Source organism: Prionailurus bengalensis, chromosome A2, assembly GCF_016509475.1.
Source record: "Prionailurus bengalensis isolate Pbe53 chromosome A2, Fcat_Pben_1.1_paternal_pri, whole genome shotgun sequence".
Lineage (NCBI taxonomy): Eukaryota > Metazoa > Chordata > Mammalia > Carnivora > Felidae > Prionailurus > Prionailurus bengalensis.
The window spans coordinates 13,713,395-13,739,932 of NC_057348.1; the positions used below are offsets into that span (position 1 = coordinate 13,713,395).

At 57.5% G+C, this 26,538-nt stretch overlaps 2 protein-coding genes across 3 annotated transcripts; both read right to left on the minus strand.

Annotated features, from left to right (window-relative positions):
• Positions 1 to 6,485: 6,485 nt before the first annotated feature.
• LOC122487097 (putative uncharacterized protein DDB_G0290521) lies at positions 6,486 to 13,113 on the minus strand. 2 transcript variants are annotated; one of them, XM_043587052.1, is made up of 4 exons: positions 12,843 to 13,113; positions 9,393 to 9,689; positions 6,726 to 6,886; positions 6,486 to 6,628 (listed from the first exon to the last, which is right to left on the minus strand). In XM_043587052.1, exons 1-3 carry the CDS (start codon positions 13,096 to 13,098, stop codon positions 6,747 to 6,749), a joined length of 693 nt encoding a protein of 230 aa, XP_043442987.1. In that variant the 5' UTR covers positions 13,099 to 13,113; the 3' UTR covers positions 6,486 to 6,628; positions 6,726 to 6,746. The 2 variants fall into 2 exon arrangements, with proteins under 2 accessions (XP_043442987.1, XP_043442988.1); XM_043587053.1 differs by lacking the exon at positions 6,726 to 6,886.
• A 649-nt stretch (positions 13,114 to 13,762) lies between these two features.
• Positions 13,763 to 26,171, minus strand: IQCN (IQ motif containing N). Its single transcript, XM_043587017.1, is given in 4 exon segments — positions 13,763 to 22,548; positions 22,666 to 24,802; positions 24,804 to 24,892; positions 26,045 to 26,171. Coding segments are annotated over 4 exon segments (10,941 nt in total). The 5' UTR covers positions 26,058 to 26,171; the 3' UTR covers positions 13,763 to 13,846.
• Between the last annotated feature and the right edge of the window lie 367 nt (positions 26,172 to 26,538).

Consider the following 26,538-nt stretch of genomic DNA (forward strand, 5'->3'; position numbering starts at 1 on the left):
ATAACATTCTATAATATATACTGCTATTTAATATAAGAATACTCTAGTGGTTTTCTATCACATTATATTTTTCATTAAAACATAAAAATAAAACATGCCGCACATGGACAAGTGAATAACAACAATCCCAATAGCTAACCTTTCTTGCACACTCACTGCGCGTAGGTGCTGTTCTAAGGATCCCTCACGGGTTAGTTCACAAGGGCACAACAGGGCTGGTATATAGACCATTATTCTCATTTTATTTGAAAAAAAAAATTTTTAGAGATTTTATTTTTTAAAATAAGCTCTAGACCCAATGTGGGTCTCTAGAGCCAAATTCACAACCCCGAGATCGAGATCGCATGCGGCTCGCATGTGCCAGCCAGGCACCCCCTCCCCATCATCCCCACTTTACAAACAAGGAAACTGAGGCTCAGAGGTGAAGAAAATGCCCACGTTTGCTGTTGGCAAATAAATCCTGAATTCGGAGCTGTGGTGCCTCATTTCCTGAAGGAAGAACTGAACAGGGGAAATTAGACGAGAGGGTGTTGGCAAGCATGTCCTGAGGAAACACTTGAGACATTTGAAAATCAAACAGAATCAGAACGAACTGATGAATCAGCAAGGGTGGGCTTTCCTGCCCAACAGAACTGGCTTCACCCCATGCCACGTGGTGTAGGGGAAAGCATGCCTCAGTGTTCCCATCTGTGAAATGGGATGAAAGTGATACCAATCATTTGGCGGTGTTGATACTAAAAGGACAGGCCCACATGCTCCAGTCACAGTCTGAGACCTGTCAGTGGTGCTGACTCCAGGTCTTGGAATTCACAGCCTTGGGTGGGTGTGTGTGTGTGTGTGCGCGCACGCACTCACGCGCTGGGGGATCAAAGGAGTAAATGGGATGTGGGAGAGGTGGAGCTCAGAGGGGCAGCCCAGCCTTCTCCTGCTCTGCCACTAAGCCTCACCAATTAGTCTATCTCGACAATCAGACATGCACATAGGAAAACCGAGGTCCAAGACAATATGGCACATCAGGGCCAGAGCTAGGGCAAGGGGAAGCAGGAAAGAAGGTACGAGGAACACACATCAGTTGCGCCTCTATAAGCCATGTTTCTGCAGGGCATTTATTTCTTCACGGAGGAAGAGGAAATGACTGGCTGAGAGTCACAGAGCCAGGGGCTGCTCAGCTCCGCGCCCCCCCCCCCCCCGCAGCCCCACTAAGCTCTTTGCACAGATCTGATCTTCTAGGACCCAGGATACTTAACCGGTCCCCTCACTTCCAACCCCATATGAGCATAACCCTCTCCCAGGAGCACCTGAATTCTAATGTAGAAATCTAAGTGTTCAGCACTAGGCCTCCCCTGGGAGGTTTTGTGGTAGCCGGGAGGATGTGCAGAGAAAGCAGAGGGTGGGGTGTGTGGATGCATTGGGCCCCTCCCAGAACAGGAAGCCCACTGGGACGTCACCTGGCCATTTTCTTCTTGGGGAAGCTCGGTTCCAGATGGAGAAACCACCTGCCCACATTCATACTCACTCATTTATTCATTCAAAAAAAAAAAAAGGAAAAGAAAAGTTCCCATTGTGCTAGAAAGAAAATTAAACTGTGTCATAGCCTGGAGAGTGATGGGGTGAGGGGGACGGATAATGTTGCTCAGGCGTAGTTAGGGGCCGCTCTGAAGAGGCAACTTTGAACTGAGATCTGAAAGAAGTGGGAGCTATCCAGGAGAAAGCTAGAGCAAAAGCATACCAGGCACAGGGAACAGCATGTGCAAAGCCCCTGAGGTACGACTGAGCTGGCGGGTTTGAGGAACAGCAGAGGGGCTGGAGTGGAGTGTGGGAGATGAGTGGGTGGGGGGTTGATACAGAGGCTCGGGGGTGGGATGAGGAGTTGGGAGTTGATTATGGGAGTGGACTGAGAACTTCTGAGGGATGTGAGTTGCTTTATCATTTTAAGAAGCCTCCTGTGTTGGGGCGCCTGGGTGGCGCAGTCGGTTAAGCGTCCGACTTCAGCTCAGGTCACGATCTCGCGGTCCGTGAGTTCGAGCCCCACATCAGGCTCTGGGCTGACGGCTCAGAGCCCGGAGCCTGGTTCTGATTCTGTGTCTCCCTCTCTCTCTGCCCCTCCCCCGTTCATGCTCTGTCTCTCTCTGTCTCAAAAATAAACAAAACGTTAAAAATAAATAAATAAATAAAAGCCTCCTGTGTTGATCTCAGGGCAAAGGGACGGTCGGGGGCAGGGTAAAGGCTGGGGCAGCATCTCAGTAGGTCAGGATCATGGTGGGGCCCACGGGTGGATTTGGGATATGTTTTGGAGGCTGAGAGATGGGCCATGGCCATGGATGTTCAAGGGGATTCAAAGGTACATCATGGTTATGATGGGTGACCAGTCCTTTACCGGATAACCAATAGCCACATAGTTACCTGGGTGGGTGGGGCCACCTGGACGGGGAAGATTGGCGGGGGTGGGGGTGGGGTGGGGAGTATGATAATTAGGGCTTGGTTTAAATATCATGTGACCCTCCCAGGGGAAGCCAGCTGAGGCGGCTGGATGTTTGGGTCTGGGCTTGTGGGGGGCCAGGCTGGTTTTAGGGTAAAACAGGAAAGACAGGCCCTGTGGGGAGTGGTTGACCTTCCCCCGTCTGGACCAGGGCTGGGGCAAGAGTGGGGCACTCTCAGAGCTGTAGGCTGGAGAGGGGACGGCCCTCCTGGCCTCTCAGCCGCAGCATGAATCAAACTGCCACTCCAGACTAATTGCTTTCCCTGTTGAGAGGCTGGCAAGGGGACAGAAAGCCTCGGGGGAGGAGGGGGAAGGGCTTGGAGGGAGGCCGAGAAGCTGTCTTTCTTGCCTGTGCTCAAGATCTCGATATGAGCCAGCCCTGGCTGCAAGCCCCGAGTCCTGCCAATCTGTCTCTCGCCTGCTCCCTACTGTCCCGTGGTTCCCAGCACCCCCAGAGCAAATTCTCAGAAGCCCCTGGGACCCCACCTGCCCCAGGCCCTACCCACAGCTGCCTCTCACCTTCCTCCATCTCCCCGTAGCTCAGCTGGTCCCAACCCCACCTAAACCTGCCTCAGGACCTTTACACGTGCTCTGCCCTCTGCAGGGAACGCCCTTCCCCCAGCTCTCCCTCAAGGCTGGCTGCTTGTTTTCATTTATTCAACTTAAATGTCACCTCCTGGGAGATGCCCTTCCTGCCCAGCCTGCAGTGTCATTCCCACTGGACCCATCCCCAAATCCTATTCTTTTTCTTAGTCGGTTTGTGAGTTCAAGCCCCACAACAGGCTCTGCGCTGACAGCTCAGAGCCCGGAGCCTGCTTCCGATTCTGTGTCTCCCTCTCTCTCTGCCCCTCCCCTGCTCATTCTCTGTCTCTCTCTGTCTCAAAAATAAATAAAAACATTAAAAAAAAAAAAGGAGGAACGGGAGGATCTTGGGTGGTAGAAACATTGGGGGGCTCAGCAGTGGGGTTCAGGGTGCAGACAAGGGTCCCGAAGGCCCAGGTTCAAATCTCAGTTGGCCACTCACTTTGAGGGAGGGATAGCCTCTCTGTGCCTCAGTTTCCTCATCTGCAAACTGGGACTACCCTCATCCTTATTCTCCTTGCATAGACAGCTGGGCTGTGGATAAATGAGTTAAGGCATGCGGGACCTTGCCTGCTGCAGGGGACCAGCTCAAACCACAGGGGACCTCTCTCAAACCACACAATTTTAGCCCCCGCCCTTTTTTTTAATATAAGCAAACAGAGTTCCAGTTTATCAGTCACTCAGGCCTTGGTGATCAGCCTGGGATTCAAAGTCAGCCCGTGCTGGGTTCTCTGCATACTACCTCAGTTTCCCAGAATGAGGTCGTTGGCCCCGTCCCTAAGGTGTGACCTCCTAGCCTCCCTGGACTGAGGGCGCCCAGGCCTCCTTCCCTTGGGCAGTCAAAACCTCGCATCCAGACCCCAAGGCTCCCTGCTGCTCCCTCCTCCTCTACTGGTCTCCTGCTCCTAAAGGCACTGGCTGCGGCCCTGGGCTGGACACCTGGATTGCATCCCAGACTCCTAGTGGCCTCTCTGGACCTCGGTTTCCCTATCTGTCAGTGGGCCCCCAGGCAACTCTGGGTGTTTCCAGTAGGGGACATACTGTGACCCCCTCCCCGACGGCCTGGACAGCCCGCCCCCCAGCCCCCAGCCCCCACTCACCTCACTGAGCAGGAAGGACAGTGCTGTCCCGCTGCGCCTCATCCTGCAGGCATCTCTGAGCCCGGGGAGACAGATGTGAGATCCCTGAGGCCCCGAGAGCCCAGCCGTACCCCTGTGAGACTCCCCCCAGACAGGGGGCTCATCCCACACCCTGTACCCTCTCTCAGAGCCCGCAGATACTCAATCAAGGTAGCCCGGGCCACACCACAGGCGCCAATGTGGGACACCCCCCCCCAGAACTCTGCGGGGGCCCCTATCCAGGGACAGCAGGCCCCGATGCCTACGCACACTCCCCAAGCCTCCTGCTCCCTCCGTGCCAGGGTCAGCAGCCTTGGAGCATAAGGACCTTCGGGAAGAAGTCCCCTGGCCCCGGGCCCCATGGGGGACCATTCAGCTCCCAGCCCAGCTCTGATGGATTCAGGGACCCAAGTCCACTGGCTGAGAACTCCCCAAACTCACACAAGGCCCTGCTAGGCCCCGGGCAGGCCTGGCACCCACTGCCACCGCTGAGTCCTGCCTGAGTCCCGTGACCTCCCTGGGAGCGGAGGAAGGGAGGACTGGACCTGCCCAAGTGGGCGGCTCAGGGTCCCCCCCCCATCCCGGCGGAACCCCTTAACTGTCTGAGTGCCAGGCTCAGACAGGACACACCCATATACCACCCTGAGGACAGAGCCAGGGGGTGGCAGGCAGAGTGACGGGGGAGAGTGTGGGGTTGTTCCCAACATGGAGTGTGACCAAGTGTATGTGTGTGTGAAGGGGGAGGTAGGTTCAGGGAGGGTGGGGTGTTAGGTTTAATTGTTCCTGTGTTTGTAAGAGAGACAGAGAGATGGAAACATGAAGAGCCAAAGAAAGAGAAAGAGAGAAAGAAAGGGAGAGACACACAGAGACAAAAAGAGACAGATAGGGAGAGACAGAGAGAGGTGCAGATTTGAGTAAGAATGGAAAGATTTTACCCGCTCAGGGTCTGGGACACATGCTTCACAGCATAGCCCATGAGGTGTGGCCTCGGGAGTTTGGGGGTGGCCCTCTGGGGGGTCCCTGGAGGCTCCAGGAAAGCTGGTCACCACGCTGTGCCACTCTAGGCAGATCGATGACGCTCTCTGGTCAATGCCCTCTTCACAAACAGCGGGGACTGGAGCTTCAGTGGAACCAGCACCCCCCCCCCCCCGGGGTTGGGTGGGAGGGGCTGTGGCCAGAGGAAAGGGGTTTGTGTGGTGCTGTCACCTCTCGAGCTACTGCAGGTTAATGTGTCACCAGAACAGCCGCCTGCCGGGGAGGCCCTGCCGTCCCTCTGCCCCCAAAAATCATTAGAGCATGACCCTGTCCCCGGGGCAGGCTTCACCCCCCCCCCCAATGCTGTGTGACCTTGACCTCCCACCTCTGTCACCACCCATTTCACAGAAGGGTAAACCCAGCCTTCTGTGGTTGGTAAACCCAGCCCCCTGGAGGGGGCAGCTCCAGGCCGGAGTCCTGGCCAAGGCATAGCCTGGAGCCTCCATATCCCACTCTGGCTAGAGAAGCCCGGATGGTCCTGGGGATGGGGTCGGTGGAAGCAGGAAGAACCCACTGACCCCCCAAAGGTCCCAGCCCCAGGCCTGCCGCTCCCTGGACCGTTTTCCCTCCTGCACAATGGGAGGAGAGAGTGGGGCCCAGGCTCAGGAAGCAGGGCCGAGGTGGGGGAGCCATTGTGCCTCCATGTTTTCTGTGTGTGCTTCTGGTGCCTTCCTGCCCCCAAGCCTTTGCACAGGCCGTGCCTGCCTCCTGGAGAGCCTTCTCCCCCTGCTGCTTTGTCCGCCTCAAGACTGGAAGGACCTACTAGATTCTGGAACTTCCTGGCTGGAAACTCCCCCGTGATGTAAAGCTGGTCTGAGCTGGTAAAATCTTTCCATTCTAAGACACACACTCCTTCGCACAGCCAGCGCGGCCCCCACTCACGTCTCCCTTATCCTGCTCCGACTTCACTTACTTCCGTGTTGTTTCCCAAACGTCGCGAGTTCTTCCTACCGCAGGACATTTGCATTTGCTGTGCCTGTTTCCTGGGATCCCCTCCCAGCTTTCTCCAGGGTGGCTCCTTCCCACCACCCCTCACCGCCCTCTCAGGAAACCTGGACGCAAGGGCCCTTGTGATTCGGCCACAACCCCAGTCTGTGACTCCGTGACCCTCTTCACCACCTGAAGTGATGTCATTTGATTCCCTGGCTATTGTCTGTCCCCATATTTGAGACTGTGGGCCCCACGAGGGTGGAGAAATGGTCCCCACTATGAGCCCAGCACATAGTAGACACTCAGAAGCGTTCGTCACAGCAGTCCATGACTCGGGAGGCCACAGAGGAACACAAAGGCTTTATTCTGGCAAGCCTAGCCCCTCCCCAGGTGCTCTACCCCGTCCAAGCCCCCTTCTCCCTTGGCCCCACGGAGATCACTCTGGTGGGTGATGGGCAAAGGAGGACCTTTGGCTCGCTGTCTCCTGGGGGAGGAACACACACGAGAGAACGTTCAGGCACGAGCAGGGTCTGCAGCAGGGACTTGGGAGGGCAATCCCTCCGGCCCAGCCCCCACCTCACCGTGGACATCTCATTCAGCTTCTAGAACTCAGACACACCACGGTGGCCACGCCTCACAGCCATTAGCACAGACCCGATGAGCAAGACGGACACCAGCAGACACACAGCCACCACCACGCCTGGGTTCCTGTGCAACTCGGGGGCCCCAGTGTCCCCTGGAGCTGAGGGGAGGAGGCCTGAGTCAGCCCTGGACCCCACCCCTCCCAAGGCTGAAACACCCACCGGGTGTTTCTACATCCCTTCCAGGAAGCCGTGCTCACTTCCCTCTCCTGTTGCTGCTGCGACTTCCTTTTAAGTTTATTTATTTATTTTGAGAGAGAGAGAGAGAGAGAGAGAGCGTGGGAGGGGCAGAGAGAGAGAGAGAGAGAAAGAGAACCCCAAGCAGGCTCTGCACTGTCAGCGCAGAGCCCGACTCGGGGCTTGAACTCTCAAACTGAGAGACCCATGACCGGAGCACACATCAAGAGTCGGACGCTCAGGGGCGCCTGGGTGGCGCAGTCGGTTGAGCGTCCGACTTCAGCCAGGTCACGTTCTCGCGGTCCATGAGTTCGAGCCCCGTGTCGGGCTCTGGGCTGATGGCTCAGAGCCTGGAGCCTGTTTCCGATTCTGTGTCTCCCTCTCTCTCTGCCCCTCCCCCGTTCATGCTCTGTCTCTCTCTGTCCCAAAAATGAATAAACGTTGAAAAAAAAAAATTAAAAAAAAAAAAAGAGCCGGACGCTCAACCAACTGAGCCACCCAGGCGCCCTGCTGCTGTAACTTTTTTTTTTTAATATAGTTTTTTAACAATGTTTTTAATGCTCATTTATTTTTAAGAGAGAGAGACAGAGCGTGAGCAGGGGAGGGGCAGAGAAAGAGGGAGACACAGAATCTGAAACAGGCCGCGGGCTCTGAACTGTCAGCACAGAGCCAGACGCGGGGCTCGAACTCCCAAACCATGAGATCGTGACCTGAGCGGAAGTTGGACGCTCAACCAACTGAGCCACGCAGGCGCCCCTGTAACTTTTTTTAAAGCACGATTTTCTCCTTTCCCTTTTGAAAACCATTTGTCTGTAAGGAACTCGTTCAGTGCTCTGTGTTTTTTGCTGCCCTCGTTGGGGACTCTCAGGAGTTCTTGCCAAGTGAGAAAAAGCAAATCTAGGATTCTGTTCCCAAATGCAGCGACGTTCTGATGATGCCTGCAAAATTTGAGCCTTTGTGAGGTTGGGTTTCCATCCTAGGACTTCAGGCAGGTCATTATACTTTGTGTCACGCTGTTCTTTGGACATTCGAGACAACACACTGTTCTGAATGACTTTTTTTTTTTCTAGACCCCCTAGAAATGCTTGGCTTCTACTGAACCCCCAGGGCCCTGTCTGGCCATGCTCTGCAACTACCCTACCCTCCCTGCTGCCACCAGTATCCCCACTCATCCACCCCACTCACTCGGTCGGTCCCAACCCTGTCACTGGCCCTCAGATGTGCCAGGCACAGTCCTACCTCAGGACCTTTTCATGGGCCGTGCCAGCTACCCGGGCTGCTCTCCGGCTAGATACCTGTGTGACTGCCTCCTTCACCTCCTTTAAACTGAGACATTTGCTAACCGTTCTTTAAAAATTTCAATCCTAGGGGCGCCTGGGTGGCTCAGTCGGTTAGGCGTCCGACTTTCGCTCAGGTGATAATCTCACAGGTCATGAGTTCAAGCCCCACGTCGGGCTCTGTGCTGACAGCTTGGAGCCTGGAGCCTGCTTTGGATTCTGTGTCTCCCTCTCTCTCTCTCTTTCTCTCTGCCCCTCCCCCGCCTCACACTCTGTCTCTCAAAAAGAAATAAATGTTAAAAAAGAAAAAAAAATTTTTTTTTAATTCAATCCTAGGGGTGCCTGGATGGCTCAGTCGGTTAAGCATCTGACTCTTGATCTCATGGTTTGTGAGTTCAAGCCCCACATCGGGCTCTGGGCTGACAGCACAGAGCCTGCTAGGATTCTCTCTCTCTCCTTCTCTCTCTGCCCCTCTCCCTGCTCCTCCTCTCTTTCTCAAAATAAATAAATTAAAAAAAAAATTTTTTTTCAACGTTTATTTATTTTTGGGACAGAGAGAGACAGAGCATGAACGGGGGAGGGGCAGAGAGAGAGGGAGACACAGAATCGGAAACAGGCTCCAGGCTCTGAGCCATCAGCCCAGAGCCCGACGCGGGGCTCGAACTCACGGACCGCGAGATTGTGACCTGGCTGAAGTCGGACGCTTAACCGACTGCGCCACCCAGGCGCCCCAATAAATAAATTTTTAAAAACTAAAAATGTCAATCCTAGTACGGGACTCTTGATCTCCGGGTCGTGAGTTTGAGCCCCACACTGGGGGTAGAAATTACTTAACAGTTAAAAGTTTAAAACAAATTTCAATACACTTGTATTCACATTCTGACCCCTTATCGTGCTTATCTTGTTCTTTTATAAACAAATCAATAATTTACTTATAACCTGTCTCCCTGTATCACAGGACCTGGTACACACTAGGTGCTTAATAAATGTGCATAGAAGAAAGAAGGTGTGAGCGGCTTTAGGTGATACCCCATAGAGTAAGAAGCCCTGATCCACACATTCTCAGGTCTGTGTCTCTCCCTGGTGGCTAATCCCAGAACTGCACCCTGCTACCCCCAACCATTTCCCCAACCCCCAAACCTCCAGTACTCACCAGAGCCAGAGGACACAGAGGTCCCGTCAGTGCTGGCTGAGGGCATGGAAGAGGGCTCTGGTCTCGAGCTGGGAGAAGTGGAGCTCCAAGGCAAGGTCAAGGTGGGGGAGCTTGGGGGGCTCGAGTGGGAGGTAGGGGTAAGCTCTGAACCCGGGGAGCCAGAACTGGGGTGGGTGGCCGTTTCTGGTTGTGGGGAGGAGATGGGCTCCAACCCCAGATTTGTGGAGCTGGTGGGGGTTGCCCTTGAATTTGAGGAGTTGGGCTTTGGAATAGGGATGCGGACCTGGACGTTGGAGTCTGTAAAAAGAGAAACACGCCCAAAATGGAGTCACTTGTGCTAAGCCCCATATCAACAAACCAAGACTTAATACCTAATCTAATCGCAGATTCCGCCCCGCCCAGGAGTGGGACCTTTACCCCGTCAATCTGGAATTAGCTGGTCAGCACTTATGAGATAATCTGTCTCCTAGATGCCCTCCTCTGCTTTCTCGCAAAGGAAGGTAAACTTGCCTGAAACAATCCACTCTTTGCTGGGAACTGCCTTTCTCTTCCCCCACCCCCTTCTGCCTATAAAAGCCTTCCATTTTGTACAGCTCCCCGGAGCTCCTTTCTATCTGCTAAAATGGGACGCTGCCCAATTCACGAATCATTAATAAAGCCGTTTAGGTCTTCGGATTTGTTCCTGCCGAACTTTGCCTTTTAACAAGTCTGCCTCTACACTCGACGTGCTGCTGTGGATAGTAGCGGCCGGTGGTTTCCACCGAGCTGGAGGAGCCGTAGCTGGGAAGCTCGGTTCTCCGTCCTGCTCGCCAAGAGCACGGAAAAAAATAACACTGGAGGGAAAACTCCCTGAGGGGGCAGGGAGGGGGTGGTTAGGGACAAGGGGGTGTGGCCTCAGCCCCAGCCCCTCTCCGGAGGTCTCCCCGTTATCCCAGATGGTAAACGCCTGCCTCTCGGGAGACCTGGAGGACTTGGCGAACCACGTGAGTGCTCCGTGGGAAGCGGGAGGCGCCCTTGTCTGAAGTTCTACAGCCAAAGTTACAGCCCGGGTGGGGCCCTCCCCGCCCCCACTCTTGCTTCGGGGCTCGAAAGGCCCTCGGTATATAGGGAATGGCTGCAACCCAGCCAGCTGGGGAACTCTTTTTTCTTTTCTTTTCTCTTCTTTTCTTTCTTTCCCTCCTTCCTTTCCTTTCTTTTTTCTTCCTTTCTTTTCTGTTTCTTTCTTTCTTCCCTCTTTCCTTTTCCTTCTTTTTCTTTCTTTTCTTTCTTTTTCCTTCTTTCTTTTCTTTCTCTTTCCTTCTTTCTTTTTTTCCTTCTTTCTTCCTTCTTTCCCTTCTCTTTCTTTTTTCCTTCCCTCCTTCCTTCTCTTTCTTTCTTTCTTCCTTTCTTTTCTCTTTCTTTCTTTTCTTTCTTTCTTTCTTTCTTCCTTTCTTTCTTTCTTTCTTTCTTTCTTTCTTTCTTTCTTTCTTTCTTTTTTTCAAGTCTATCCTCAATGTGGGGCTTGAAATCACCACCCCGAGACCAGGAGTCTCATGCTCCACCAACTGAGCCAGCCAGGCGACCCTGGGGAACCCTTCTAAACCTTCTGGGACTCAGTTTCTTCCTGTGTAAAGTGTAAGTCGAGCCTCTGAGCGCTCACACAGGTTTGGCACATAGTGGGTGGTCAGGTGCACAGATCCGCCTCCGAGCCCCCAGGGAGGATCAGCCCTAATCTTCTTCATCAGGTACCTGGAAGGTCCCCAAGGCTAAACTCAGAGTCTTAAATGAGAGGTTGGTTCTGAGGTCTCTGGCTCTGGGAACAATCCGTGGTTTGGGGCTCTGGAAATTACCCTGCTCTGTTCCGGCCACTCCCTGGCTCCTACCCCATCCCAGGCACTGAGCCCAGGAGCTAGAATGAGGGTGGGTGAATATTTTGTGGGCCACGTCCCACAAGGACTTTCTAGTTCCAGGCTGCTAGGCACCTTAGCTGCTTGTGAGCTCGTTCATCAACGGCTCCTTGCCCCACCCTACCTACTCTGCCCCGGGCGAATCTTTGTGCTTCCTCCCTCACCTCACCTCCGGCAGCAAAAATGCGGAAATAACCTCAGGCGCCAGGAGGGGGCTGGGTCTACACACGGACCCCTACTTCTCTGTCCAGGCTCCCAGGCTCTGTGGGATGCCAGAGAAGTCTAGCAGAGGCGTGGTGCACTGGCCTGACTTCATTCCCATTTTACAGATGGGGGACTAAGGCTCAGAATGGTTGGGAACCTGGCCCCAGGTGACTGGGAAGGTGGGAAGAGGGCCCCTTAAGGACCACCAAGGAGTCAAGGATGAAGAGGCCAGCCTCCCCAAACTGCTTCCTATCATCATTTTTGAGGTATTTCTGCTGAAATGAAGATGACTCAGGGCCACAGTGGACCCCAAGCCAAGCCAGAACTCTGGGGAGCTGAACTTTTTTTTTTTTTTTTTTAAGTAGGCTTCACATGCAGCAAAGAGCCCAAGGGGTAGGGGCGCGGGGGGAAGAGAGGGGCTTGAACTCATGACCCTTCAAGAGTCGGACCCTTAACTGACTAAGCCGCCCAGGTGCCCCAAGGGAGCTGAACGTTTTAAAGTCAACCGAGGAAAGCCAGTGCTTGAAAGAGGAGGTGGAGGACGACACAAGCTCTGCTGAGTGCCGGGGACAGAGTAGACAGGTGCTCCTGAGCTGCCAGAGAGCTGACCAGAAGGTGAAGTGAAATTGGATCCAGGCACTGTGCCGGGAGTTTGCTTTGCCCGGAGTGCCCTAGACCAGGAGGCTGGCAAGAGCCAAGGCATCTGGTTCTACTCTGGGCCTGGCACAGCTGGGAGACTCGCCTCGCCTAAGCCTCAGTTTCCTGAGCTCTGCAATGGGGATACATGTGGTGCCTTCTGAGTGAAGCCCTTGCCCGCAGTGGGAATCCCGGGCGTGGTGGCCTCCGTTCTGGACGTTCTAGGGCTGAGGCCGGGGCATGGGTCAGAGAGAGCCATGACTCGGTGGGACAAGGAGGGCTTGGGGGGGAAGGCTGCGGGTTCAACTCTTCTGCAGCCCGGGGACCGTCTTACAGGGCGGCAGAAGGAAATCAAGTCAGGGGCCAAGAACCTCTCCTGGGAGCCATCAATGCTTAGTGACCAGGAAGTGAGCCCGCACGTGCCCCCCACTATGGCCCTGGGGCCCTCACTCCTCTCCCCTTGGGGGCTACAAGAAACTGAGGTTTGAAACAGAACCTCAAACTGGGTATGGAGGCCCCCACCAGCCTCTTGCTGGTTCAGATCAGCAGCAGAGTGGCAGTGTCCCACTTTGCTTCTGAGAGGAGCGGCCCTTCACGTGTTGGGGGAAGGCTGGGGGTGGGGGGGTGGCCTGAAGGAGGGATCCAGAAGCCAAGTGTGTTCCTGAACCATACGCCCCCCCCTCCAGCTTCCCGAAAGCCAGGCCTCCTTGTCACCTGTTCTTACCTCTAGAGGCGACAGGGGCAAGGGAGGGATTCCCCAGCAGCAGCACCAGAGACAGCGGCAGAAGTGGCGAGGGCAGCTGGGAGCCCGCCATTCCAGGGCAGGGAGGGCGAAAGGCGGGCTCGGCCCAGGTGTGTGGCACGCGCACGCGCACGCGCACGCGCCCCCTGCCTGCGGCGCGTGGGGCTGGGCACAGGTGGGGCAGAGGTGGGGCCTCAGGACACAGGGCCTCTGGGCTACTGTTCCCCGGGGGAGCCATTCCTGCCGCCCTCTCCACCTGGACCCCCCGCCTCTCCTACAAACCCCACCTGGACCATGACCCTGAAGCCGTCCAACTCTTCCTATCCCCTCAACTCTGTGGCCCCCTCGGTAGCGGCCCTAAATCCATGCTGTCCCCGCCCCGCATGCTGTCCTCTGTCCGGGCCGCCCCCCTCTGGGGCAGCCCCCTCACTCTCTCCCTCTGCCCGGTTCCTGCCCCAACAGCCTGGGTGGGTCTGTCTGGCTCGCTCTCTCACCAAGCCCAATCGGGAAGCGGCTGGAAACTCCTAGCATTTCCTGAAGGGGGCACCCATGCATACGCCCGTAGGATTTTCTAGGGGCAGGGAACTCATGGTGGCCATTCTAGACCAGGTCCCCGGACACTGGCTTCTGGAATGTGCTGGGGACCGCTTCCATCTGGAACTGACTGGACTCCCCTCCATTAGCCACGGATAGACACGGTGACGTATGTGAGGCCACCCTGTCGGCCCTGACCTCTAGAAAAGATTTAGGGTCCCTCTCCCGGCTGCAGAACCCAGGTGCCGACTGCATGGTTGGAAGCTTTGGGGCCCCTCCCATCCAAGATGTTCCAGAGCCTCTCAATTCCCCCCCACCCCACCCCAACCACACCCAAGACACCCCCACGAGCACAGGTGGACCAAGACTCAGGCTGTGGAGGGCTTTATTCACTAGACCCTAAGAGCCACATTGCCCCTCTCCTGGTGTCCCCCCACCAGTCAGTCAATGTCCTAGACACCCGGCCACTGCATATACTGCGGATCGTCCCATGCTGCTGGTCCCAAGAGCGCATCCGTGGTGAGGGTGGCCCGAGTGTGATGGCCGCGCCAGGTGGCTTGAAGCGTCTTGGCTGCCACCTGCTTCTGCCTCAGCTGGCGGCGTGCGCTGAAGCCCCTCCACGCCGACTGGATGGTCGCGGCTGCCTCATTCTGGCGACGGGACTGCTGGGGGCTCCCGGGGGTTGTCTGGGTGCCAGAGCCCCATGGGACGCCTGCCTGGACTCTGGCGCCCCGGCCCATGCCGTGCACCACCCGAGTAGGCAGGGTGTGGCCACACGTGTGGCACGTGCGGGGGCTGGAACCCACGAGCATCACCACACTGGGCGGGCTCCCCACCCTGGGACTCAGGGACTGGCAGAGGGGGCAGACGTGCGGCTGACAGGACTGGAAGCAGCGGTGGTCAGAGGTCCACCCGGTCCTGCCGCCCATCTCGGCCCACACGCCCTGGAGCAACGCTGGCGGGGTTTGGCCCCGGCGGATACAGAAGCCCCGCCACACGGCCTGGATGACGGTGGCAGCTCTGGAGAGCCGGGCCAGGTCCCGCCGCACACGGTAGCCACGCCAGGCGGCCTGGATGATGACGGCCCACTGGTGCCACGCTTTGATGGAGCGGCGTGCCAGGTAGCCACGTGTGCGCGCCTGGATAACGACCACAGCGCGGATGATTATCTTCTCCACGGTCTGCATCGATGCCATCAGCTTCCCCGGCTGCCTGGGATTCACCGCTGCCTCTCTGCCCACAGTGTCCCCCGGCACAGAAGCCCTGGCCGGCTCCCACGGGCCACCAGGGGTCACTGCGCCGTCCACGGGCCGGACGGCTCCACTGGGGACGGCAGAGTTCCGCGCTTGGCCACCAGCTCTGACGGCGTCTGCGGGGCCCTGGAGTACAGCGGGAGTCAGGAGTGCCCTAGGACTATCTGTAGGAGCCACAGCGCTCTGGAAATCCCGAGACCCCCATGTTGGCTCCTGGGTTAAAAGGGGCCTCCGGGAACCGCCAGGTGAAGACTCATAGCCCAGAGACACCCTCCGAATCTCTGGGTGCAGCCCAGGGATGCCCGTGTCGTGTGTCGCCTCAGTACGCATGATTGGTGTTATGGCTGGTGGCGTAGCCGGGAGGTGTTCGGGACTTCGCCATGAGGACCTGTGGGCCTGCTCTCGCACGTCACGTGAGGGCACGATCCTGGCTACCTTATCATCTAGCATTTCTGACACAAGACTACCAGGCATGGACCTATAGGATTTTCTAGAGCCAAGAAATTTGTGGCTGGTCTGAGCCGGATCCCCAGACGCTGGCTTCTCGTGTGTTCTGGGGACAGCTTCTGTCTGGAACCCACCAGATGCCACCCCACTCACCCTGGGCAGATAAAGCGGCACATGTGAGGCCACCCTGGCGGCCCCTGACCTCTGGGAAGTCCTGGGGGTCCCCATCCCAGCTACCGACCCTGGGTGCAAACTGAATGTTATAGTGCTGCCATGGGCCAGCTTGGGTGACCCTGCGACTATGGTAGAAGCCCCCGCCTCGTGGGCGTGGCTCTGGGGCACGTGATCCACGAAGGGGTTCTGAGGCACAATGAGAGCCACCGAGGGGCTCTGGGACCCATGAGCCGCTGTTGCCCGTTGATGAGCCAAAGGGGCCCCGGTAGCTCTGACAGACTCCATGTGCACACTGGGGACCCTGCTAGTTGTCACAAAGCGGGAATTGGGGGCCCCCCAAGTGGTTGCTGACCCCTGCTGCAGAGCTGCAGTGACGCCACCTGCCCTCCAGTGCTTGGCCACACTCAGGGCCTGGGGAGGGACAGGGGCCATGCCACTGGTCAGCGACTTGGTTTCACTGGGAACCACCTCCTCCAACAATGGCTTTTGACCGTTGGGAAGGACCTGGAGGCTGTGGTTGATGTCAGTTGACGGGAGGCTATGGGGCATCCATGGGGTTTCCTCGACTATGGACTCCCCACTGGATTCGGACGCCTGGGACAGAGCCTTCTCCAGGTCCTCTGGCTTCATCATGACCTGGTCATCTGTGGTCTCAAATGGCATCATCCCAAGAGCGTGGCTCAACTGTGAGGCTCTTTGTAGAACCGTGGGCCTTTGGTGCACCCTCCAGGTTGTGCCACTAGCTTCCCCAGCCCGGGGATGAAGTTGAGCCAGGCCAATGGCACGAGATGCTTGGAAGGGGGCTATAGACCCTTCCCCAGCCAGGGATCCGTAGTAAGGACGGGGAGTGATCCCGATCAGCATGGACCCCTGGGGAAGGCTCTGGGCCACATTTCTGACTGTGGGGGACAGGCCAGCTGCGCTAGCCCTGGACCCCAGAACCAGGCCCCCATTCAGCCCCCCAGCCATAGATGCTGGAACCATAATAGAGGCCACAGACTCAGGGGAGACATTTGGGGCCACCTCACTCGCCACTGAACCTGGGACAAGGCTCGGAGCAGTGAAACTAACTGCGCATCTTACAGGGAGGCTTTGCCTCATCCCACCAGCTCCAGACGCTGCAATCAGACTGGGGGCCACAGAACCTGGACACAGGGTCCTGGTCATGCCACTGGCCACAGAACCCAGAGGAAAGCTCTGGGCCACAGCACTGGCCATGGGATCTGGAGGAAGACCCTGGCCCATGCCCCTGATCACGGATCCTGGGGGAAGGCTATGGCTGATACCATAGATCACAGACCCTGGGGGAAGGGTTTGAGCTACACCACTGACCACATAACCTGGTGGAAGGTGGGGAGGCACGTCACTGATCACGGGCCCCGGAGGCAGGCTTTGGCCCACACCTCTGATCACAGACCCAGGAGGAAGGCTGGGGGCCACACCACTGGCCACAGCACCTGGGGCCATAGCTGTGGCCATCCTATTGGCTATAGAACCTGGCACCAGGCCACTGTCTGTGCCCATCAGAGGCTCCTGGCTGACAGCGTTTGCTTGTTGGTAACCTGGTGCCACAATTGTGGACATAGAAGAATGCTGGTGGTTCAAAGGTGTTGGGAGATCGACACTGACCGGAGACATACTGGGGGCCACGCTGGCCTGGGAAAACTTGAATGGATTCCTACCCCATCTGTTGGGCACTGAAGCCTGGGAGAAACCAGGACCCGCCTCTGAGGCTTGTTCACGAACCAAAGGGACACCTGCCACAGAGCCCGGGGATGCAGTGGGGGTCGTCCCACTGGCCACCTGAAACTGGTCTGGGCCCACACCAGTTACCGCACTTCTCTGGCACACACTCCCTGCGATGCCTGGACACACAGGTCCCGGACACACACTTAGGAACATACCAGCAGCCGGGGTCCCCCGAGACGTATTTGGGAACATGCCGGCAGCCATGGCACCTGGGGACATGCTGGTAGCCATGCCCCTGAACAGAGCCCCTGGAGATATACCGGCTCCCTGGTCTAGACAAGAGTCCTCTCCACTCGCCACAGGCACCCGGTAGAGGTTTGGGGCTGAACCAGCAACAGCAGAATGTGCTGTCCTACACATTGGGCACCTCCCCCTGACACTGAACGGCTGATGATATTCAAGGGACACCTCACTGAACTCAGGGGCCTGGGGGTGTGAGGCCACCCCACTAACCATTACAGGATCTTGACATGGGTCCACCCCAGGGGTCACAGATGGCTGGCTCAGACCTTGACCCATGCTGCTGGTCCCAGATGGATATGATGCACTCGGGGGGACTTCGGTCACAACCGATGGATGACGCCGACTCGGGGCCACGGCATTCACCCTTGATGATGGTAGATTTGAACCCACTTTAGGGGGCCGACTTGACTGACCAACTGCACAGCCCCTACCACTCATTACAGATGGTTGGAACAGGCTGAGGGGCTCCCTACTGGCCACAGGTGCCTGGGCTAGGCTGGGGGCCACCCCACTGGTCACAGATGGCTGGGCTAGGCTGGGGGCCACCCCACCAGTCATAGGTAGCGGTGTGAGGCTGGGGGCCATTCTACCGGTCACAGATGCCTGCATTAGGTTGGGGGCCATCCCACTGGTCACAGATGGCTGGGCTAGGCTGGAGGTCACCACACTGGTCACAGGTGGCTGGGCTAGGTTGGAGGCCACTCCACTGGTCACAGATGGCTGGGCTAGGCTGGGGGCCATCCCACCAGTCATAGGTAGCGGTGTTAGGCTGGGGGCCATTCTACCGGTCACAGATGCCTGCATTAGGTTGGGGGCCATCCCACTGGTCACAGATGGCTGGGCTAGGCTGGAGGTCACCACACTGGTCACAGGTGGCTGGGCTAGGTTGGAGGCCACTCCACTGGTCACAGATGGCTGGGCTGGGCTGGGGGCCATCACACTAGTCATAGATGGCTGGGCTAGGTTGGGGGCCACCCTACCAGTCACAGATGGCTGGGCTAGGCTGGAGGTCACCACACTGGTCACAGGTGGCTGGGTTAGGCTGGGGGCCACCCCACTGGTCAAAGATGCCTGGGCTAGGTTGGGGGCCATGGCACTAGTCATAGATGGCTGGGCTAGGTTGGGGGACACCCCACTGGTCACAGATGGCTGGGCTAGGCTGGGGGCCACCCCACTGATCACTGATGCCTGGGCTAGATTTGCCACTCCACTGGTCACGGATGGCTGGGCTAGTCTGGGGACCACCCTACCAGTCATAGATGGCTGGGCTAGGTTGGGGGCCATAGCACCAGTCACAGATGGTTGGGCTAGATTGGGAGCCACCCCACTAGTCATAGATGGCTGGGCTATGCTGGGGGCCACCACACTAGTCATAGATGGCTGGGCTAGGTTGGAGGCCACCCCACTGGTCACAGGTGGCTGGGCTAGGCTGGGGGCCACCCCACCAGTCACGGATGGCCGGGCTAGGCTGGGGGCCACCACACTAGTCACAGATGGCCGGGCTAGGTTGGGGGCCACCCCACTGGTCACAGATGGCTGGGCTAGGCTGGGGGCCACCCCACCAGTCATGGATGCCTGGGCTAGGTTGGGGGCCACCACACTAGTCAAAGATGGCCTTGCTAGGTTGGGGGCCACTACACTAGTCACAGATGACTGAGCCAGGCTGGGGGCCACGACACTGATCACTGATGCCTGGGCTAAGTTGGGAGCTGTCCCACTAGTCACAGATAGCTGGGCTAGTATGGAGGCCACCCTACCAGTCACAGATGGCTGGGCTAGTTTGGGGGCCACGGCACCAGTCACAGATGGTTGGGCTAGGTTGAGGGCCACCCCACTAGTAATAGATGGCTGGGCTAGGCTGGGGGCCACGTTACCGGTCACAGATGCCTGGGCTAAGTTGGAAGCTGTCCCACCAGTCACAGATGGCTGGGCTAGGCTGGGGGCTACCCCAGCAGTCATAGATGGCTGGGCTAGGCTGGGGGCCACCCCACTGGTCACAGATGGCTGGGCTAGGCTGGGGGCCACCCTACCGGTCACAGATGCCTCGGATAGGCTGGGGGCCACCCCACCGGTCATAGATGGCTGGGCTAGGCTGGGGGCCACCCTACTGGTTATAGATGGCTGGGCTAAGTTGGGGGCCACCCCACCGGTCACAGACGGCTGAGCTAGGCTGGGGGCCACGCTACTGGTCACAGACGCCTGGGCTAAATTGGGAGCCACCCCACTAGTCCCAGGTGGCTGGGCTAGGCTGGGGGCCACCTTACCGGTCACAGATGCCTGGTCTATGTTGGGGGCCACCCCACCTGTCACAGATGGCTGGGCTAGGTTGGGAGTCACCCTACTGGCCACAGATGCCTGGTCCATGTTGGGGGCCACCCCACCTGTCACAGATGGCTGGGCTAGGCTGGGGGTGACCTTAGTAGTCATAGACGATTCAGATAGGCTGGGGGTGACCCTACTGACTATAAATGGCTGTTGCGGGTTTGGAGCCATGTTATCTGCTACTGATGGCAGGGAGAGGCTTGAGGTTAATCTACTGGCCCCAGAGGGCTGCTGATACACGGTAGGGGCCACATTACCCAAAGACACACTTCTGGTCAGTCCTGTTCTATAGGATTTCTGGGACAAGCTCTTCTTCAGATCCATGGAGCTTTGGCCTGAAGACACAGCCCTCTCATCCGGATCATCTGAGCCCCAGTGGACACTCAAGGTCACATGACCGGACACCGAACTGTGGTGCAGAATGGGCATCGGCTCTGAACTCGCAGAGGGAGGGTGGTGGAGGTTTGGAGTCGTGTGTGGCCAGCTCACCTCCCTAGTTTCTTCCTTGTCTCCAGGCCCCTGAGGCCCCCCCTCGGCCTCTCCAGAGAGGAGGGCATCTACCCGGATGTCCCTATCCAAGCTGGCCTCCAAGGACTCCTCCTCTGCCAGGTTGATAGCAGTCAGACTGGTCACAGACATGGTGGAAAGGCTGAGTGAACTACAGCTGGGCAATGAGCTCTGGGAATTACTCACATTCGGGCCACAGTCTGTGGAGTCTGGGGACAGGCTTCCGGACAGGTCATTGTCCAGACCCTGTGGCAAACCGGCCACCAGTTCATTGAGTATACGGCCAGTCACTTGCTCCCGTGGGCAGTGCCCACTGGAAATGGTACCCTCGGTCCGCTTCCTCTCCTGTCGAGGGATGGCTGTACCAGGCAGGGGGTGGGCCAACCTACTGCCTGGGGACGCTTGGAACACACTGGGATCTACCTGAGTCTTGAGTGCCCAGCGATGACCGGGAGCCGCGGAGCCAGGCAAGAGACCTAGGCTTATGTCACAGGCCTTGGGAGTCTGTGGTTGGGCTAGGGATGCTTTGCTCACAGCGGCAGCCCTCTGTGGACCTGAGGTCGCCTTGCCGATTCTCTCCCTAGGGTCCGGGGAGGCCCGTTTGTGATTTGAGGACTGAGTTTTCTGCACGGCGTCCTCACGGACCACAGATGGCTGTCGTGGAACTTTGGTAGCCGATGACCGGTATACGCCGGGAGGCACCTTGACGACCCCGGAGGGCCGACACCAACAAACGGATCCCCCATAGGCAGCGACACACCGGTGGGAGTGGGAGGTCTTCCCGCCACCCACAGTGCGGGGAGGCATAGCCGGGGCCACCCTGCCCTCCCTCGACGAGGCCCACGGATGTGGGGCCACCCTGCTGACATGTGGCTTATGGGAGCTCTGGGCTGTGCCACCGGCCACTGACGGCTGGCTGGTGCTTGGGCCCACACCGTTGGCAATGAGCGGCTGCCACAGACTGGGGGGCAGCTGCAGGAGGGGTGGCCTGGGCAAATCGGGGCCCGTGTCGCTCTCCACGGGGTTGAGATCCGATGCCAATTCACCGGCTGCTGGGGGGAGGCACACAGTTTCCTCACTGACCTCAGGATTCAGATACAGGTTTGAGGAGGAGTCCCTGCTGGGCCCCATCTCCCGTGATGGAGTGGGGTCCAGGGCAGCAATTAGGGGGTACTGATGAACAGTGGTGATCACTCTACTAGCTAGGGAGGCACCCGTGGAGACCACCGACGAGCAGGGTGACCCCCCGAGCATGGCCCCATCCCCCATCTCTGCTAAGAACCCGGCAGGCCTGCCTGTGAAGAAGCCCTCCCAGGCCCCATCCTGGGGAACCCTGACCTTGCTGGGCTGTGGTCTCACGGGGCCTAGGGTGGGCCCCCACGCAGCTGATGGGCTCCCCACCTCCACTGGGGTCGGCATCACAGTCATCCTGCTTCCTGCTGTTTGCGAGGTGGCCTTGGGGAGGACAACTCCGGTCCTCAGGGCTGCCTGAGACAAAGACTGGCTCAGGACCGCGCCCAGCTCCCCCTGACACAGGGCCTGGCTCAGGGCTGCCCACTCCTCCTCCGTCAGCGCCTTGCTGAGCACGCCCGCCAGTTCGCCCTGCTTGGCCTTAGTGAGTTTTGCCCGGAGCTCAGTGGGGGTCAGGGTGCGGGACAGGGCAATGCCCAGCTCACCCCAGGACAGCACTTTCATCAGCGCTGTGCCCAGCATGCCCTGGGGCAGGGCCTTGGTCATCGTGGCACCCAGGACTTTCTTTGTCAGGGCCTGGTTCAGGGCTGCCCTCACTTGCCCCTGGGAGAGGGCTTTCGCCAGCAGGGCACGGAGGTCCTCCTGGGAGCCCAGCTCGGCGGCCAGCTCGGCACACAGGGAGGCGAGCTGGGAGGCTGCCAGCTCTTCCTGGCAGGGTGTGGCTGGGCCGGCCATCGACGGCTGGGCCCGGGTGGCTCCACTGTCACCCCAGGATTCAATGTTGCACGTGGGGTGTCTGGCAGATGCCGACAGGGGCATCAGCATGCTCTGGGTCTCGGAGGACCCCTGGCATGGGCCCTGGGTGGCTTTGCCCTGTGCATGGCTGTGGGGCTGGATCCGGGTCAGTCTGTCCTCTGGCTTGGCTCGGGGCAGAGTGCCAAGGGCACCAACGTGATGACAAGGCTGGGAGGAGGCCCTGAACCCAGCCAAGAGCGGCTGCGACTGGGTCTTGCTGCTGAGCTCAGCAGGTTGGTGGGTTCCATAGAGGCACTTGGCTGCTTCCGTGACCAGCTGGGCCTGGGAGTGCACCTTGGTCAGCCCAGTAGGCAGATGTGCTTGAGATTGGACCTTTACTGCTCCTGTGGCCAGATGTGCCTGGGACTGTGCTTTGGTCAGACATGTGCCCAGATGTGCAAAGGATGGGGTCTTGGTCAGCCTGGCAGATGGACGTGCCTGGGACAGGGCCTTGGACGGACATGGGCCCAGATGTGACTGAGCCTCAGCTGCGGTCAGCTCAGCAGGTGGATGTCCCTGGGACAGGGCCTTGGTCAGCTTGGTGGATGGATGTGCCTGGGGTAGGGTCTTGGACAGACATGTGCCCAGATGTGCCTGGGGCAGAGTCGCGGTCAATTCAGCAAGCAGCTGTCCCTGGGACGAGGCTGTGGTTGAACATGTGGCCAGCCGTTCCTGGGGCAGAGCTTTGGCCAGACATGTTCCCGCGGCCTTGGCCGGACATGTGGCCGGCTCGCCCCGGGGTAGGACCACAGCTGTTTCTACAGGCACATACACCTGGGATTGAACCTTCATAACATCGGTCCTCAGGTGTGTCTGTAATGAGGACTTGTTCCTGTCCTCAGTCACTTTTGCCCATGGCGAAGCCCTGGGCGTTTCAACGGCCAAACTGGTGTTGGATACTGTTTCCGTTTTCACCTGTTTCTGGGAGAAGGTCTTGAGTTTTTCAGCTTCTAAAGGAGGCCTGGCTGGAACCTTGGGAGTCCCAGCCCCCAGATGTGGTGGGGGAAAGTATTTGACCTTTCCCTCAGGCAAGGATGAGCGGGATGAGATCTTGACCATCCCTGTTGTCTGCTTTGCATCCACCACAGCCTTGGCCTTTGGTCCGTTCAGATATGTGTGGGATGAGGTGTTGGGAACTCCGGCTGCCGCTGCTGCTGGAGGTGAAGACTTCAGATTTCCAGCTGTTGGAGGTGGCAGGCACAGGGTCCTGATGATGGCAGCCACCGAGCGGAATTGGGCTGGGGTTTTGGTGACCATGGCCGCCAGACGGGTCTGGGGAGGTGCCTTGGCCATCGCCGGCACTGGGCATGTCTGGGGCGGAGTCTTGGTCATTGCGGCCACAGGGCGTGTCTGGGTTGGGGGCTTGATCATTGAGGCTAACAGGCATATCTGTGGTGAGATCTTGGCCATCATGGCTGCCGGTCGTGTCTGGGGTGAAGGGTTGGTTATCGAGGCTGTTGCTCGCATCTGGGTTGGGGTCTTGGATACCGGGGCTGCTGGGGATGGCTGGGGTGGGGTCTTGTTCACCATGGCTGCCAAGCAAGACTGTAATGGGGTCTTGGTCACTGTGGCTGGCTGGGATGTCTGGGGTGAAGTCTTAGCCACTGCAGCCACCGGGCATGCCTGGGGTGAGGCCTTGGCCACCGGGCCTACCTGGTACATCTGGGGTGGGGTCTTGGTTATTGTTGCCGTGGGCGTCGAGCATGGCTGGGGTGGGGTCTTGTTCATCATGGCTGTCAGGCAAGACTGGAGTGGGGTCTTGGTCATCCGGGCCGCTGGGTACATCTGGGGTGGGGCCTTGGCTACTGTTCCCATGGGCACTACACACGGCTGGGGCGGGGTCTTGGTTATCACAGGTGCTGGGCCTGTCTGGGGTGGGGCTTTGAAGACCTCTGCTTCCATGTGGTCCTGGGTCTGGGTCTTGAGTGATCCGTGAACTGCCGGGGCATACCTGACAGGTGGTGGTGGCCCGGAGGCTCCCGACTTGCTGGCTCTGGCAGTTACTTGCTTGGTCTTCACTGTGTCCCCTACAGGGACAAGGCAGGAATTTCTGACGGTTCTTGTCAGCAGGCATGGGCGGCACTTTGCATCTAGACTCACTGGACATGGAAGTCTGATGGCAACGGTCTGGTGTGGTAGGAAGGTGACGTTGGGGCCTCCAATGGTACAAGGGACCCGTATGCCAGGCTGTGGAGTACTCTGGGTCTGCAGGAGGACCAGCTGGTGGGTGCAGGCAGCCAGGCTGTCAGAGGAAGGGAACTGGGTCTCTTTGCTCACCATGATGGGCTGAGCCAGAGGGGACTTGCTCTCTCCTGGATGCTGGAACCGCACCTGCTGGGGGGGGTGGTAAGGGATGTCCCCCTCCTCCACGCTCACTTTTCTCTCCACCGACTTGCCAGACCGGAGGAGACGCTTGGTGTTGAAGTGTCGCCAGGCCTCCTGGATGGCCTTGGCTGCCATCATCTGGGAGATCAGCTTTTGCCGGAGCCGGTAGCCTCTCCAGTTGGCTTGGATGAGGGTGGCTGCACGGGACAGCATCATGTCCATCTCATCTACCAGGATGTTCTTGAAGGCCTGGCTCTCAACCACAGCCCGGAGGCGTGGGATGTGACGAGTCGCCTTCTTGTCCTTGTCCAGATCTTGCGGAAGGCTCTCCTTGGAACCAAGTGGCTCATGCTGAGGTTTTGGACGCAGTGTCCGTGCTTTGTCTTGGAGATTGGGGTCGGACTGGGGCTGGTACAAGCTCTGCCCATTGGGTGATAACTGGGGCTGCGTTGCTTGCTGCATTGTCTTTCTTCTTGAGCAGGTCAGCTCTGCCTGTGAAGGGTGGCAAGGAGGTAGGTGGTCAGGGAGTGGGGTCATGCAGGCAAGAGGTCTCCTTGCTGCAGCAAGCACTCCAGGACCTACCTCTTCCTGTTCTTGGCACCTCACAATCTTCCTCCTCTCCTTTGCAAGCCCTCTTTCTCCTGGCCACCTACCGCGGTGGCCTTTGGTACCTATGTCTCCCTCATCATCCTGTGGCCACTTCAATGCTGGCACAGTGCACCCGCTCGGTTAAATGTCCAACCACCTTCTTGCTTTTTGAACTTCCTTTATATCTGGAACATAGTGTGAATATAGCACTGATCACACTATTTTGGAAAATTTCTGGGGTGTGTGTGTGTGTGTGTGTGTGTTATTTTTTGCCTCTCCCCATTTACTATGAATTCCTAGAAGGCTAGAACCAAGTCTGAGTCATTTCTGAGTCCCCATCTCGGTCACAGGGCCTGGTTTCAGGCTGCGAGCAGGTGAGTGTCGGGTGGGTGGCTACATTAATAAATGAGTGGTTGAGTGGATTGGAAGTTGGGCAGATAGGTGGACGAATGACTAGATACGGAAGGGATAAATCTGGATAAATGAATGGTGAGTGGGTTGGAAAGATGGATAAAGGGTTGTGTGGAAGAATAAATCAGTAAATGAAATTGATGAATGAATTGATCAACAGATCAACAAATAAGGAAATGGACACATGGATGGATGGATGGATGGATGGATGGATAAGCGGATAGATGGATGGATGGATGGGTGGATGGATGGGGAGAGAGAAGGAGGGAGGAATGGACGGATGGGTAGACGAATGAGTAGTGGATGGATGAAATCTGAGTAGATAAATGGGCGTATGAATGAAGAGAACTGAAGGAATTGAAGAGATCAATGAACAGGAGGTAGACTGATGGCTGGATGGATCAGAGAATAGGTGGTGGGTGACTCGTAGATGATGGGTAGATCAATGACAGATGGAAGGATGAGCATAAGGACGAGGGGGTGACTGCGGTTTTCAGAAGTACCTTGGTTCAGAGGGAGTTGGGATATTGCCAAGCAGCCCTGATGCGTAACCTGGAGCATAATACACTTGTCTGGCAGAAGCCCCCCCACACCCCTGCCATCTGGTGGGAGCAGCCAGATTTCTTTTCCCAGCCATCTGCATACCTTGAAGGGCCATAGAGTTGGAGAAGGAGCAGGAGGAGAAGGTGCAATCTCAGAAGCCAACTTGTAAGAGGAAGCAGCCTTCATTCAGCCCTTCATCTCATGCAACGTGCAGCAACACTGCCCTGGGCTGGCTCTGACCTCAAGACCAACATGAGAAGAAATGTTAAAAAGCAGACAGACAAAATCCCCAAGCCCTAGCATCTCAAAACAAAAATCAAAGACCTTTAATTCCACAAAGATGAATGGACAGAGAAGTTCATGCTAGTGCTATTCGGGGTTTTTTAATGTTTGTTTATTTTGAGAGACGGAGAGAGAAAGAGTGCGTGCGAGCAGGGGAGGGGCAGAGGGGGACAGAGAGAATCCCAAGCAGGCTCCATGCTATCAGCACGGAGCGTGACGCAGGGCTCAATCTAATGACTGTGAGATCGTGACCTGAGCTGAAATCAAGAGTTGGACACTTAACGGACTGAGCCACCCAGGAGCCCCTAATGTTA

What these genes read in the sequence shown, in the direction of transcription:
- LOC122487097 (XM_043587052.1), bottom strand. Translation starts at nt 13,098, where the DNA reads ATGGCTCCCCCGGGGAACAGTAGCCCAGAGGCCCTGTGTCCTGAGGCC. An exon ending in TGCCCCTGTCGCCTCTAGAG is followed by an intron (nt 9,690 to 12,842) that starts GTAAGAACAGGT and finishes CTCTTTTTACAG; the next exon opens with ACTCCAACGTCCAGGTCCGC. An exon ending in CTCTGTGTCCTCTGGCTCTG is followed by an intron (nt 6,887 to 9,392) that starts GTGAGTACTGGA and finishes TCCTCCCCTCAG; the next exon opens with CTCCAGGGGACACTGGGGCC.